This window comes from Oryx dammah, unplaced genomic scaffold (genome assembly GCF_014754425.2).
Source record: "Oryx dammah isolate SB20612 unplaced genomic scaffold, SCBI_Odam_1.1 HiC_scaffold_29, whole genome shotgun sequence".
Lineage (NCBI taxonomy): Eukaryota > Metazoa > Chordata > Mammalia > Artiodactyla > Bovidae > Oryx > Oryx dammah.
In genome coordinates, this window is record NW_024070213.1 from 115,418,877 (window position 1) to 115,431,589 (window position 12,713).

Sequence of the window (12,713 nt, forward strand, 5' to 3'; positions counted from 1 at the left end):
AGGAGACTGATGGGCTACAGTCCATGGAGTCACAAAAGAGTCAGACACAACAGCAACTAAACAAATGTGTACATATGTCTGTATGAATACACACACACACAAATGTATCTCACAAAGAGAATATGTAAGGGTCAAGAACCTAATCTCGTAAATGGCTGGTGTTATGATACAACCAATTTGGCTTTTTAAGGAAATATTTCACTGCTTGGATATTTATGTATTAATTTTTAAACGGCCCAATATATAAAATAATTTTAACAGAACCAATAACCTTCACTGACATCCTAGCAACCAACTTGGTTCCAGAAAAATAACAAAAATGTTTCTATGGCTCATTCTTTGATCCCACTAAATACAATGTTTTAAATGCTGGTAAGTCAAACAGTAAAGAACATCAACGAATAGGACAATTTGTTTATCCCAGTAGTTAAGAAACCTAGTTGAGAAGCTAGTTAAGTCTGAAGAAGCTGGCCTATTGTGTGCTGACTGATCCACTTGATAAAACTGAAAGAAGGCAATGTGCATAGCTGCCCCAGCCTTTATCTCACTAGCAAATTTGCAATTTCCTTTCACCTGTATGGTTAGGGCCGTTAATTCATTACAGGGAGTATTAGGAAGACATCACGGCCAAAGATATAGGCCACATTCCTTAATTTAGGTTAATCAGAGAAAAAGGATAACGTAGTCTGATTCTACCTCGACTGATGTTTTGAACTCAGAAGACAAGAAGGATGACCTGGGAACACAGCGGCCAGGATCTCGGTAAAGCTGCTGAAACCAAGCTTTTCCTGACCTACTCTCCTTCTTCTGGTCTCTACAACAATTTGTGACCATAGGAACATGACTCTGAAAACACCATTTTGCTTAGGATAACTGCTCCAGAGACAGGAAATGAAACCTAATAAAGCAAAAAATAGGGGATAGTTGGGAATTTTCATTTCTTTGGACTTAGTTGGAAATTCCATTTATTTGGATCTTAAATTATGAACATAAAAAACAAGAACCTTTAGTATCTCCCTAAGAATCTGATAATAAGAGATAGCTTATACAAATTTGTGACATTTTTATACTGGTGACTGTTTGTCTGGAATTTCTAATATCCTACCACCTAGACTTGGCATACCATCTCTGGTAACCTACATGACACAATGTAATTGGGCACAATTTATGATGGGAAAGAGATTAGGGGGTGCTTATTTTCTGCCTGGGGTACAGAGGGACCTTGGGGATAAAATTTTTGATGTACATTTCAGGCTATCCAGGGGCAAAGAATAAACTGGCCGCCAGTGTCACAGGAGAATACACAATAGAGAAGTGGCTGGTATTAGGGATGTAGCTTTTAAAGGACTCACTTTACACTGCTACCTCCTCCCCTAGAAACAGTCACATCCTTGGTTGACCACAAATGTGATAAACCCTGGTGGGAAGAGAGAAAATAAAGCATAGGGAGTCAGACTCCTCTGCTAGGGTCTTCCCTTTGACCAGGTCATTAAAGGCTATAATTAATCACTTAAGCTCACATTCTGTCCCACTTTATCCTCTCCTTAATTAATCTCATTCTCTCTCAGAGCTTTGATTACTAGTAACACACACACACACAAACTTACATATTATCCTATTATATGCTATATTTCATTGTGCTAAATTTCTAATTCATAGCACTTTAACAGCTGAAACTTTACATTTATTTGTATAAGCAATGTTTGTCTGTCTTGCAAATAGTACAAACTCTATGAAGACAGAGACCATATCTCTTTTGACTAAGTGCTCCTTTCCACCACTTAGTATGATGTCTAGGACATGGTGGGTCCTCAGTAAAAAAAAAAAAAAAAAAAAAAAAAAAACCTGTTGAATGAAAAAAAGAGGGGAACACCATTCCCATGGCTTCTTGTTTCCAGGTGGATGCACACTCATCTAGTAAAGACATATCTGACTGCTGAGGCCAGAAAAGAGAAAGGCACACATGTGGCATAGCCCCTTCCAGGCTCTCTTTACTTCTTGGATCCGCCTGCCAAGGGAGAAGGTGGCTTCTAGCCTGCTCTCATTCATGCCCTAAGTGGTCTGCCCTCACTAGGGAGAATTGTGATTGCCCAAAAGTGGTAGCTGGATGAATTCAACAATGATTTGGGCTGAATTATTATGAGGCTACATATCCAAGCCTCACCAATAATGATATTTTTATCACCATCTGTCTGATTCTTATATTTACTTCTCTCTTGTTTACAGAGAAGGAAACATAGTTTCACTTACCACCTTCATTAAAACACCAAGAACACATATCTAAGGTACATATTCTCTTTTACGGAGAAGGCGATGGCACCCCACTCCAGTACTCTTGCCTGGAAAATCCCATGGACAGAGGAGCCTGATAGGCTGCAGTCCATGGGGTCTCGAAGAGTCGGACACGACTGAGGGACTTCCCTTTCACTTTTCACTTTCATGCATTGGAGAAGGAAATGGCAACCCACTCCAGTGTTCCTGCCTAGAGAATCCCAGGGACGGCGGAGCCTGGTGGGCTGCCGCCCATGGGGTCACACAGAGTTGGACACGACTGAAGTGACTTAGCAGCAGCATTCTCTCTTAAGCACCTAAGTGATTGTTGAGTCTATCCTTGAACTCATCCAGGACAGAAAACTCAATCTCTTGAGCTATTTTCTTCTAATTTCTATTTCTGGAGCTATTCCCTTCTAATTTATCTGTTTATCTTTGGAATCCAGTTATTTAACAATGCTTTCAAAATTATTCGTAGAACTGGTAAGTACCATGCCATTTATTCATGCAACTAAGATTTACTACACAAACACTACATGTCAGGCACTCTGGTTAGGAACTCAGGAGAAAATGTAAACAAGATAGATACAATCCCTCCCTTTAAGGGCTTATATCTAGAGTAGAATATAACAGAAGTAATCAGACAAAATTATTTCATTCTGTTAAGGGCCACGAAGGAAACAAACAAAGGAATGAGAAAGCAAAAAGGCATGGGAGTGGGAACCTACATTAAACAGGAGACTAAGATCCAAAAAAGCTCCTCTGAAGAAGTGACATTAAACTGAGACCTCAGAGATAAGACAGAGAGAAGAAGAATCTAAGCAAAAGAAACACATACATACAGGACTTAAGAGAAGAAAGAGTTTAAGGCATTTCAGGAACTGAGAGAAAACCATGTGACTAGAATATAGAAGAGAATAGCATGAAATGAGGTTTAAGAAATAAACAGAGCGAAGACAGGGCAGGTCACTGAGCATAGTAAGAAGCTTGGGTTTTATTTAATGGTACAGCATTGAACTCTTCTTCTTTAAGTTAAATCCCCACATCCTTCTAGTGTTTCTCATGATATCATTTTGATCCCTCTCATTATACTAGTCATCTTTTCCAAGTAGTAGAGTTAGTCTAATATATTTAAATGCAATGTTTAAAACTAAGCCTAGTTCTCCAAAATACGATCTCACTAGGATAGGGAGGGACTACCACTTCACTGTAGGGAGTATGCATCAACCAACAGTCTCAGCTCACCTCACTCTTAACAGTTACGTCCCAAGAGTGAGCAAAAGGAGCTTGCTATGATGCTAAAACCCCCAAAGAGCCAAGCCTTCTGCCCTAGTTATGACCATGCTCCTTCTGAAATCCACTTAACCTCATGCGTGGTAGTCTATTCACAAGTTCTCAGTTCCAAGATCCAAGACCACATTCCACCAACCAGATTTGACTTTCTCATGGTTAGAGGTACTCACTCATCAGCATGCCCAGGGCCAGCCAGAGGTGGTCAACATGCAAGGGAGAACTCTATGCCGAAAACAGTATCTCTCAGCTTCTGGATCACTCCTAGCTTTATATAATCTACATTTAGGCATGATGTTTCTCTATTAAAGTGAGGGCATTAATATTAATAAAGTTAACAATCATCCTTACAGCTTCCCAAACTAAAAATCTCATCTTCTCCCTTCTTTCACCTCCACATATCCAATCAATAGCAAATTCTAGCACTAAATGTTCCTCCAACACTTCTTTCCTGTCGCTCTCCTAGTCCATGCCACCATTAACTCCTCCAGATGACTGGAACAACCTGCTAACATGACTGACAAGATCCTTCACTCTGTGGCCTTCACTCAGCTCTCTGACCTCATCTTTCAATCTGGTGTCCTCCCTTCTCCCACTATGCAGACCTGTGATCCTGAACTGCCCTGCTCCATGCTTACAGCATGTCTGTTCTTCCCTCTGCTCTAAGTGTCTCCCTTCCTTTCGTGCTAATGTTCACTCATTTGTCAGGCTCCAACCTAAACCTCACCTCCTCCACAAAGCCTTCCCCGGTACCTACCCAGTTCCCCATCTGAAGTACCACTCCTCCTTCCTTGTACTTCCTCCATCTTAGTTCTTGAGTTTATTTACTGATCAGCCACCTGCTATATACCATAAACTCACAGATATCCAGAACATGCCTGTTTTGTTCACTTCTAAATATCAAACAACCAGCACAGTGCTCAGAACATAGTAGATATCAAAAATGTATTTGTGGAGAGTGAAAGCAAGAAAAACTATGTGCGCACAAACACACCTATATAAATAAATTTAAGACACAAGATTTTTGGAAAGTGAGAACACCCTAACTTCCACATTTAGAATAATTTTATAAAGGCCTTAAATTTGCCTGACTTAGATCTGTAACATTACAAACGAAATTCTTAAAGAGAAACTACGTAAAAGGTAAATTGGTAAATATATAACCCATTAATTATTGATGTATCATCATTCATTTAAATGTGTATTAAAAATACTGGACCATTTTTTTCTTTAAAGCAGTAATAAGGTGATACACTGCAGACCGAAATTTAACTAAACTGGCAAAACGTTATTCATTCATCCAAAATAGTCAGCATTCCAGAAAGAACAAAGCTGCTTGTCCCCTAATATGCACATGGGTCACTGATACCCAACGGGTGAAAACAGTTTGCCTTGGGACCAACACAACGATCCAGTTTCAGTAAGTAGAAAATAATTTGATACTTACTCACATAATGCCACATATTTTTCAAGAGAGTCAATCAGTAGTTTGCTGTCTCCTTGATGAAAGTGCAGAGCAGGGAGAACGACGTCATCCTTTAGACAGAATACCAAATATGACCAGCCCATACCCTCTTTGTTTTGCTTGATTGATTTCAGGTCTGTCAAACTGAACAGGAATGACCATTTGCTTTTCCCATTTCTATGACTTGGAGCATCTTAAAAACAAGAAAGTGGGGCAAAATATTTTTGTTCACCTTTTTAAAAGGTACTGACAACACTCTTCACAACTGCCTAACAGAAATTTGCTGAACCTAGGGAATGACTGCAGCATTCCTATTACCATGGCTTCCACCTGTATTAGAAATGGCAACAAACATTTTCTTTAAAAAACAGCCTTTAAAATAATTATCTTACTGCATACAAATTCAAAAAAAATGCTATCCTTATTTAAAATATCAGCTTTGCCCCAAAATGACAGTGGCTTTAGAAGCAGGTAGGCTGCATTCAAACTGCACCACCATCTTACTAACTGAATGATCTGGAGCAAATAATTGAATCTCTCTGAGCCTTAGTTTCTTCATCTGTATAATGGAGATAATTATACTTACCTCTCAGTGTTATTCTAAGAATTAAAAAGATAATACTTGTCAACTAACTACTATGGTGTCAAGCATACAGCAAATAATAAATATTCATCCTCTCTACTTCCCTCAAAAGCAAATCAAATGATGCACTTCAACAGTGCATTTAAAACAAAAACCAACCTTTATTCCTCTCATCCTTTTGCAATTATTTTTAGCAGACTACACTGAGTGAAGGTAAAGGTATGCCAATAATAAAAAGTAACACTGGAGTGAATACACAGACTAACATTTGCAAAAACCCACAAAACAGTGGGAAATTGAGGATGAAAAGGTAATCAAGTTGTGAATGCTTCAAAAAGAATGAATACATTCAATATCACTGCTAAAATCAACCTTTTACTAAAATTAAGACCTCAGTTCAAATCAAACTATAGCTATGTAAAATAAAGCATTTCCTAGTATTTGGGCTCTTTAGAGAGGCTTAAAATCCTAGGTTTGTGAATAATTATCATAATCAGTAACAAGCAATTTAAAGATTATCCATTTAAATAAAAATGTAAAGAACAAAGGAAAAAATGCTATCCAATACTTATAATTAATTTCTTATCTAAAAATGTCAGTTTAACATTTTAACTCAGATCTTAAGCAGGAAAGCTTCTGAAATCTTAAAAAACCCTTTCTTGAATGTAATTTCGTAAGAAGTGTCATACTATCCTGTTATTGAAAACTGTCACTAATTCTGTCCCAACACTATCAATTCCACAAAGATAAACCACATAGATAATATTTGCTTACAGAACTTAAATTACTCAAAGGGTAGATCAGTCGGTACTGACCTGAATGTATGTCACCTTCTTATACAGTCAGGAACATTACAGCTCCGTCACCTCCAACAAGATCTCCTAAACTGACACAGAGGAATCTACACCTTACAGAAACCTCTACTCGCAGGGAATGCAGACACCATCACTCTTTCACGGACATGTGATCAAGTGATACCTTTAACAAGTATCACTGAAAGTCCAGAAACGCTAAAGTAACTTATCTACGCAGTGACCTGCTGACTTCCTGTTCAGATGGTGAACTCATATCCAAGGCTGATAACAGATTTAGTACTATGTGCCTACTTTACCACACATCATGTTTCACTGGAATTTATATTACAGCGCTCATAACATCATTACAAACGAACAGCAAAGTGAGAACAATCCTAGAATTCCAACGTGCGTCACCTACATATGAATGTATCTGGACTACCTATAAAGGATTCATACTACTAGATTATCTACAAAGACAAAAATATTTTCAAAGCAAAACAACAGTGAGAAACTAGATACAATTTTTAAATTACGTTCTTAAATTACACAAAAAGTATTTAATCCAAAGTAATGCAAGAATATCATATGAAGAATATTAAATAATATATGCAGACTATACGAACTATCAGAAGTTTGTGCATACTCCCAAAGTAAAAATTTTATACAGATTTTCTCTTGTTAATGGAAGAGAAACACATTATATACTAAATACAACAGAAAATGCCTCACACATTTTCTCACTTAAAGCTCTGATAAACGATGAAAGAAACATTACAAGTCAATTCTAGAAGTCCCTTTACTAGAGTGTAAGTTTCCTGAAAACAAGAACTTAATTCTGTTCACAGCTATATGCCCAGTGCTTAGAAAAGTGACTAGCACATAGTAGGTATTCAAAGTTGTGTTAAATAGAATAACAACCTAATACCAAGTCAACAGAAAAGTAATGTGCAATCTGGTCTACCAACACAAGCTAGCCAGAACTAGAAATTGTAACAGAAGAAAACTAACAGAACCCAAGAGTTAACCCAAAATTTCCTTCTTTCCCCTTAGAGAAAGGTAAATAAAACTAATTAGTTCTGATGAACCTACCATGTTACCAAATACATGTAAAAAATACCTCCAACACACTGACATGGGAAAACTGGCTACAACAGCAGAAAAGTGAATAAAATAGTAAGTTTCCATTTGTCTTAAACAGACTTAACATGAAGGTCATGACATTTTACTTGAATAGGTTTCCAGAACATCACGGCAGTCTGTTGTTCTGGAAAGATGTATTTTCAAAATATTTGATCTAAAATATAAAAACAAAGACTTAGCAGTATATTTCCTAAGAAATATAAACTTTAAAAAAGTTTCCAATAGTCAATTTTTTTAATGTTTGCCCCAACTTTTCCTCTGTAAATCACACAAAAAAAGTTTAAAAATATGAAGGTTATAATAATAAAATTAAAAATTTTATTTGAAAAACTGCTTTTCAAAAACAAACAAAAATTTAATGGCCTAATTTTTAATTCTGAAACATTAAGATTATAAAATGTCTTAAGAAGCAGTTTGTATGAAACATGACTGGATGAGGTTAAGTCAAGGATAAGATGAGATGGAATGGGAAAAAATGGAATACATGTACTTCATTAACTTCTTTTTCTGTTAAATATGTACATGTGTTTGCACTCTGGGTCTTACTGTGCAATATATTTATTACTGCTATCATAAAATTTTTTAAGTAGTGGAGAGAACAGAGAAAAAGAAAACGTGTCCTTAACTTTTAATAATTACTAATTAAAGGCTCTTTACAAGCCATCATACAGTGCCAAGATACACAAGCAGTATTTATGTCTGTTTCTTGCTAAGCTATGCAGTACGCTGTTACACAGACATTCTCAACTCTGAACACTAAAATCACCAGGAGAACTTCTGAAAAATAGATACCTGGGCTCCATCCCCAGAGGATGATTTAATTTGCTGGATGAAACCCAAGCACTGGTACTTTTTTGGTTTTTGGGTTTTGCCATGCAGCACAGCATGCAGGATCCAGGACCTTAGTTCCCCAACCAGGGATCAAACCTGTGCCCTGCAGTGGGAGCACAGAGTCTTCCAACCACTGAACCACCAGGGAAGTCCCAACTGGTAGTTTTTTTTAAAAACTTAACTTCCCCATGTGATTTCAATGCACAGCCAAAGTTAAAAACCATTAATCTAAAAAGATGTTTACTGTCAGATATTTTTCTCAAACATGCTTTCTTTATGAAATTCTGAAATTCACTCATTTTGCTCATTTCTGTAACTTTTTCATTTTAAAGGATTCTGCAATAATATTAGGCAGCAAAAAAACAGCAATTCACAGAAACCAGTTCTGAAGGTCTGATCTAGATAAGTTAAAGATCTCTCAAATGCTAAATATACTAAAATTCTGTGATTTTCTTTTCATAACTTCGCTCTTTCTTGAGGTTTCAACTCGCTCATTTGGACTACTGTATTTCTGTATGAGAAAGCTAGCCCTAGCTCACAGGCTTCCCAGGTGGCGTTAGTGGTAGGGAACCCGCCTGCCACTGCAGGAGATGCCAGAGGCGGGGTTCGATCCCCGGGTTGGGAGGATTCCGCTGGAGGAGGGCATGGGAACCCACTCCAGTAGTCTTGTCTGAAGAATCCCACGGACAGAGGAGCCTGGCGGGCTACAGTCCATGAGGTCACGAGAGGAGGACCCACCTTAGTGACTAAACCACCATGGACATATGCTTTTTTTTTGGCATTCCTATTCTACAGGGAAGGTTCTTATCAGAACAATGTAAAAATGTTATGAAAAGAAAACCACAGGATTTTAGTAGATTTAGCATGTGAGGGATTTTTAACTTCTCTAGATTAAACCTTCAGGGTTGGTTTATGTGAATTGCTATTTTTTGTTTGCCTAATATATGCATGAGCTGATTGTTTAAAAAAAAGCTTGTGATTTACTATTTATTTCTTAATTGCTACCGTTCCCAAGAAATGATACACTACAAAGTGTAACTACTGTATGTGAGAATGATTCCCCAGGCCATACATGAAAATCAATTTTACTTATATTAACATAGCAATACATATATTAAACATAGCAATAATATTCTTATAAACCTTGGCTAGCCTTTTTGACTATGGTAAAATGCCAATAAATCCTAAATTCAGACCAAAATCATTAAAAGATCAAATATCCTATTAGTTATAAAATACAAAGAAATCAAAACAAAAAAAATGTAACTTTAATTTAGTGTTTAGTATTTTTTAGAGACCGCCAGTAAGCTGGCCACATCACAGACAGGCTAGCGAGCTTGTATCTGGGATAGTATATGTATGTGTTCTACTGGACTGCTGGCTTGGCTCTTTCTTGTTATCTACATGTAGACAATCACCACACAGCAAACATAAATTTATATATAAAGGAGAATAGTCACTGAACATATATATAAAGGGGAGACTGCAATGAGCTGTGATGATCCCAGTAAACACTGAAATTAGAACTATTGATATGGTGTAGTGGTATCCTCCATCTCCCCCTGGTGCTTTAGGATGAAATAACATGACTTTTAAAAAATTCTACAGGATTATGAAATATGTACATGAGACAACCAAAGCAATTTTTAAAGTGTTTCTATTTTATGCCATTAATAACTCAAACAGAACAAATACTTTATGAAGTCACAACCAAGGCAATAAAAAGATGATAAAGGAATAAAAACATAAGAGTTATACATATTAAAGCACCAAATCATCCTTCCTCTAAGAAGCATGAAACCATTTTCTTTGCACTTTTGTTTATACTGTAGCAAATCAGTTTAAGATTTCAAAAGATGGAAGTCATACCTCCATTAGTATGTGGTTTCTTTTTAAATGACACTGTATTAACCATGTCCCACTCTGCTTCATAACTGTTCAGATGTTCCGCTACTCGATGAGCTCTTTCTTTTGGGGCCTGGGTCCATTCTACAACTGAGCTGGAGTCCTAAAATAATTATAACATATAAAATATTTAGAGACTAAGACTAGAATTTCAATCGATAATGTCTTATCAGCTTCTATATAAATTAAGTTTGTAGGTTGTGGCAAACATCACTGGTGGGAAAACTGAACACTATTTCCTATCCTTTCTCCCTTGTTCAAGTTAACAAAAAAAGAAAAGCGTGTCCAACTCTCCTGAAAATAGAATTATCAGTGAAATATAAGCTAAGTCAACAGTAGGCCTTGGGAATGCTTTGATTTTCCTAATAAAAGCCTTATCCCTTTGCCCCTACTGCCTGCTTTCAATGCAGCTATGTTGGTAAAAATGTAACAGCCACCTTACAACCATAGAGAAAAAGCAAGAAAAACATGGCAAAGAACTCCAAACCTTCAGACTTCTGGTTATTTGAGGAAAACAGCCAACAGCAGCCACTTATTGAAGTCATCATCACTGGTTGCTATATTTCTCTTATCAAAATTACCTAAAAGCTACAGATAACATATCTACATGTTTAGTCCTAAAGAACTTTGTTTTAAAAGAGACTAAAACAAAAAAACAACCAAAAACCTAAAAAAAAAGTATAAAATGCAACATTAATAATTTGACTAAATCAAAAAATTTAACTTCTAGTCAACAAAAGATACTACACACAAGTTAACAATAAGCAAAACTTGTGAAATCTTTCTAAAATACATAGAAGATGACAGGAAAACATCCAGAATATAAAAATAACCCCTACCAATGTACTTAGAAATCAGCAAATATCAAAAGAGAAAAGGAAATGGCATGAACAAGCAAATCAAAGAAGAAACATGAAGTGACAAAGAAAAAGTCCAACTTCAGAAACAAAGAGAAGCAAGACGAATTTCAGCTTTTATGCCCCCTTCAATTAAAAAATAAAAACACAGAAGACAGTCTGAGGAAATGCTATCTCACGCTGTTGATAACAGGGATAGTAAGTGCGGACTGAAATGAAAACTGAGTCATATTTATTAAAATTTAAAATATGCATATTTCACAATAACTTTATCTACATTAAGAAATACACATGTATACAAAGAGGCAGATATAAGAATTCTCATCATAATATTGCTTGTAAAGCGAAAAGCTGAAAATATCTTATTATCCATCAATAAAAGAGTAAGTAAATAAACTAGGGGTAGCCAATAAAATGCTACACAGAAGTTTAAAGACTGACATCTGTTCATGTATATTTATGTTCAATATGTAAAAGTAAATAAAAGGAAACCCTGAAACAATGTATGCAGTGTAACAACTGCATGGAACACACACAATAAGAAACACACTAGAGAAAACCAGGGAGGATGGAGGAATGAATGGTTATAGACAGCTACATAGATAAGGTGGGAAACGTGTACTGACAAAAGTCTGGAAAGATACACAGTAAACAGGGACAGATGAGGGATGGGGTTCTAGTCAAGGAGGGTTTCAACTTTCTATTATTTGAATTTTTACAATGTGGATTACTAGCGTAATTCTTTTCAAAAATGGAAAAAAGATTTTATAGGAACAGGAATACATTATAAAAAATAGAAACAGACTGAAGAATAGGGTGGAAAAAAACTCAATGAATGAAATTATAAAGTGGAGTGCTTTTTCCTCAGAGTCCTTCCACAAATGTCCCTTCTCAGGGAGTCCTCCTTGTTTGCCCAATTTAAAAAATGCAACCTTTACCACCATCACTACTAATAAAGAGGAAAGCTAAGCAGCATTTACAGAATCCAACCCTACCCGAAGGCTTGGACCTGGTGAATTAGTACTTCTGGAAAGTAGGATAAAGGTCAAGCTGAAAAAAGGACTACTAACAAAAGTCCAGAGGCTGGAGGTTTATTCACTGGAAAAGGTAAAACAGATTCTCTCTGGATTACAAGTAACCAGGGACACTGAGCAAAGAGATAATACACTGAAAACAGGACAATGAATCAAAAATTCATCCAGTGAGTAGCAAGACTCCCAGCTCTCTTCCTCCACTCAGTTCCAGAACAGTAGAATCCAGTTTTCCCTCTTCAGGAAGAAACCTGTAGACTCTTCCCTGACAAATGACCAGCCCAAGAAAAAAGACCCAGGTTTCAACATTAGGGATTCCCCAAGGAAACAGCCTAGCCAAGTCACCCTGAGTCCCAGCTATCAACAAACCTATCCATACATTGAGAGTATGATCAGTTTTTCGTATGTGCTGTTTATTAGCACCACAATACAAAGATCACCAAACAAAGGCAAGTGGCTACATAAATGATAAAAGTCTAAATGAAACAGGGGAAAAGATAGTGAATTAGAGAAAGTGGACTATATACAGAAATGAAAACATCT

General features: G+C 36.6%; 1 protein-coding gene across 4 annotated transcripts in view; it reads right to left on the reverse strand.

The window, feature by feature from the left end:
- TBC1D15 (TBC1 domain family member 15) overlaps positions 1-12,713 on the reverse strand; it is a 70,842-nt gene that overhangs the window by 38,361 nt on the left and 19,768 nt on the right. For 2 of the 4 annotated variants that reach the window (XM_040233876.1, XM_040233877.1), the window contains exons 4-6: positions 10,247-10,385; positions 5,009-5,219; positions 3,000-3,059 (exon numbers count right to left, since the gene is read on the reverse strand). In XM_040233876.1, coding sequence (XP_040089810.1) covers positions 3,000-3,059; positions 5,009-5,219; positions 10,247-10,385 — 410 coding nt within the window. The remainder of the gene's footprint in view (positions 1-2,999; positions 3,060-5,008; positions 5,220-10,246; positions 10,386-12,713) is intronic. The other 2 variants (XM_040233880.1, XM_040233878.1) reach the window with 1 other exon arrangement.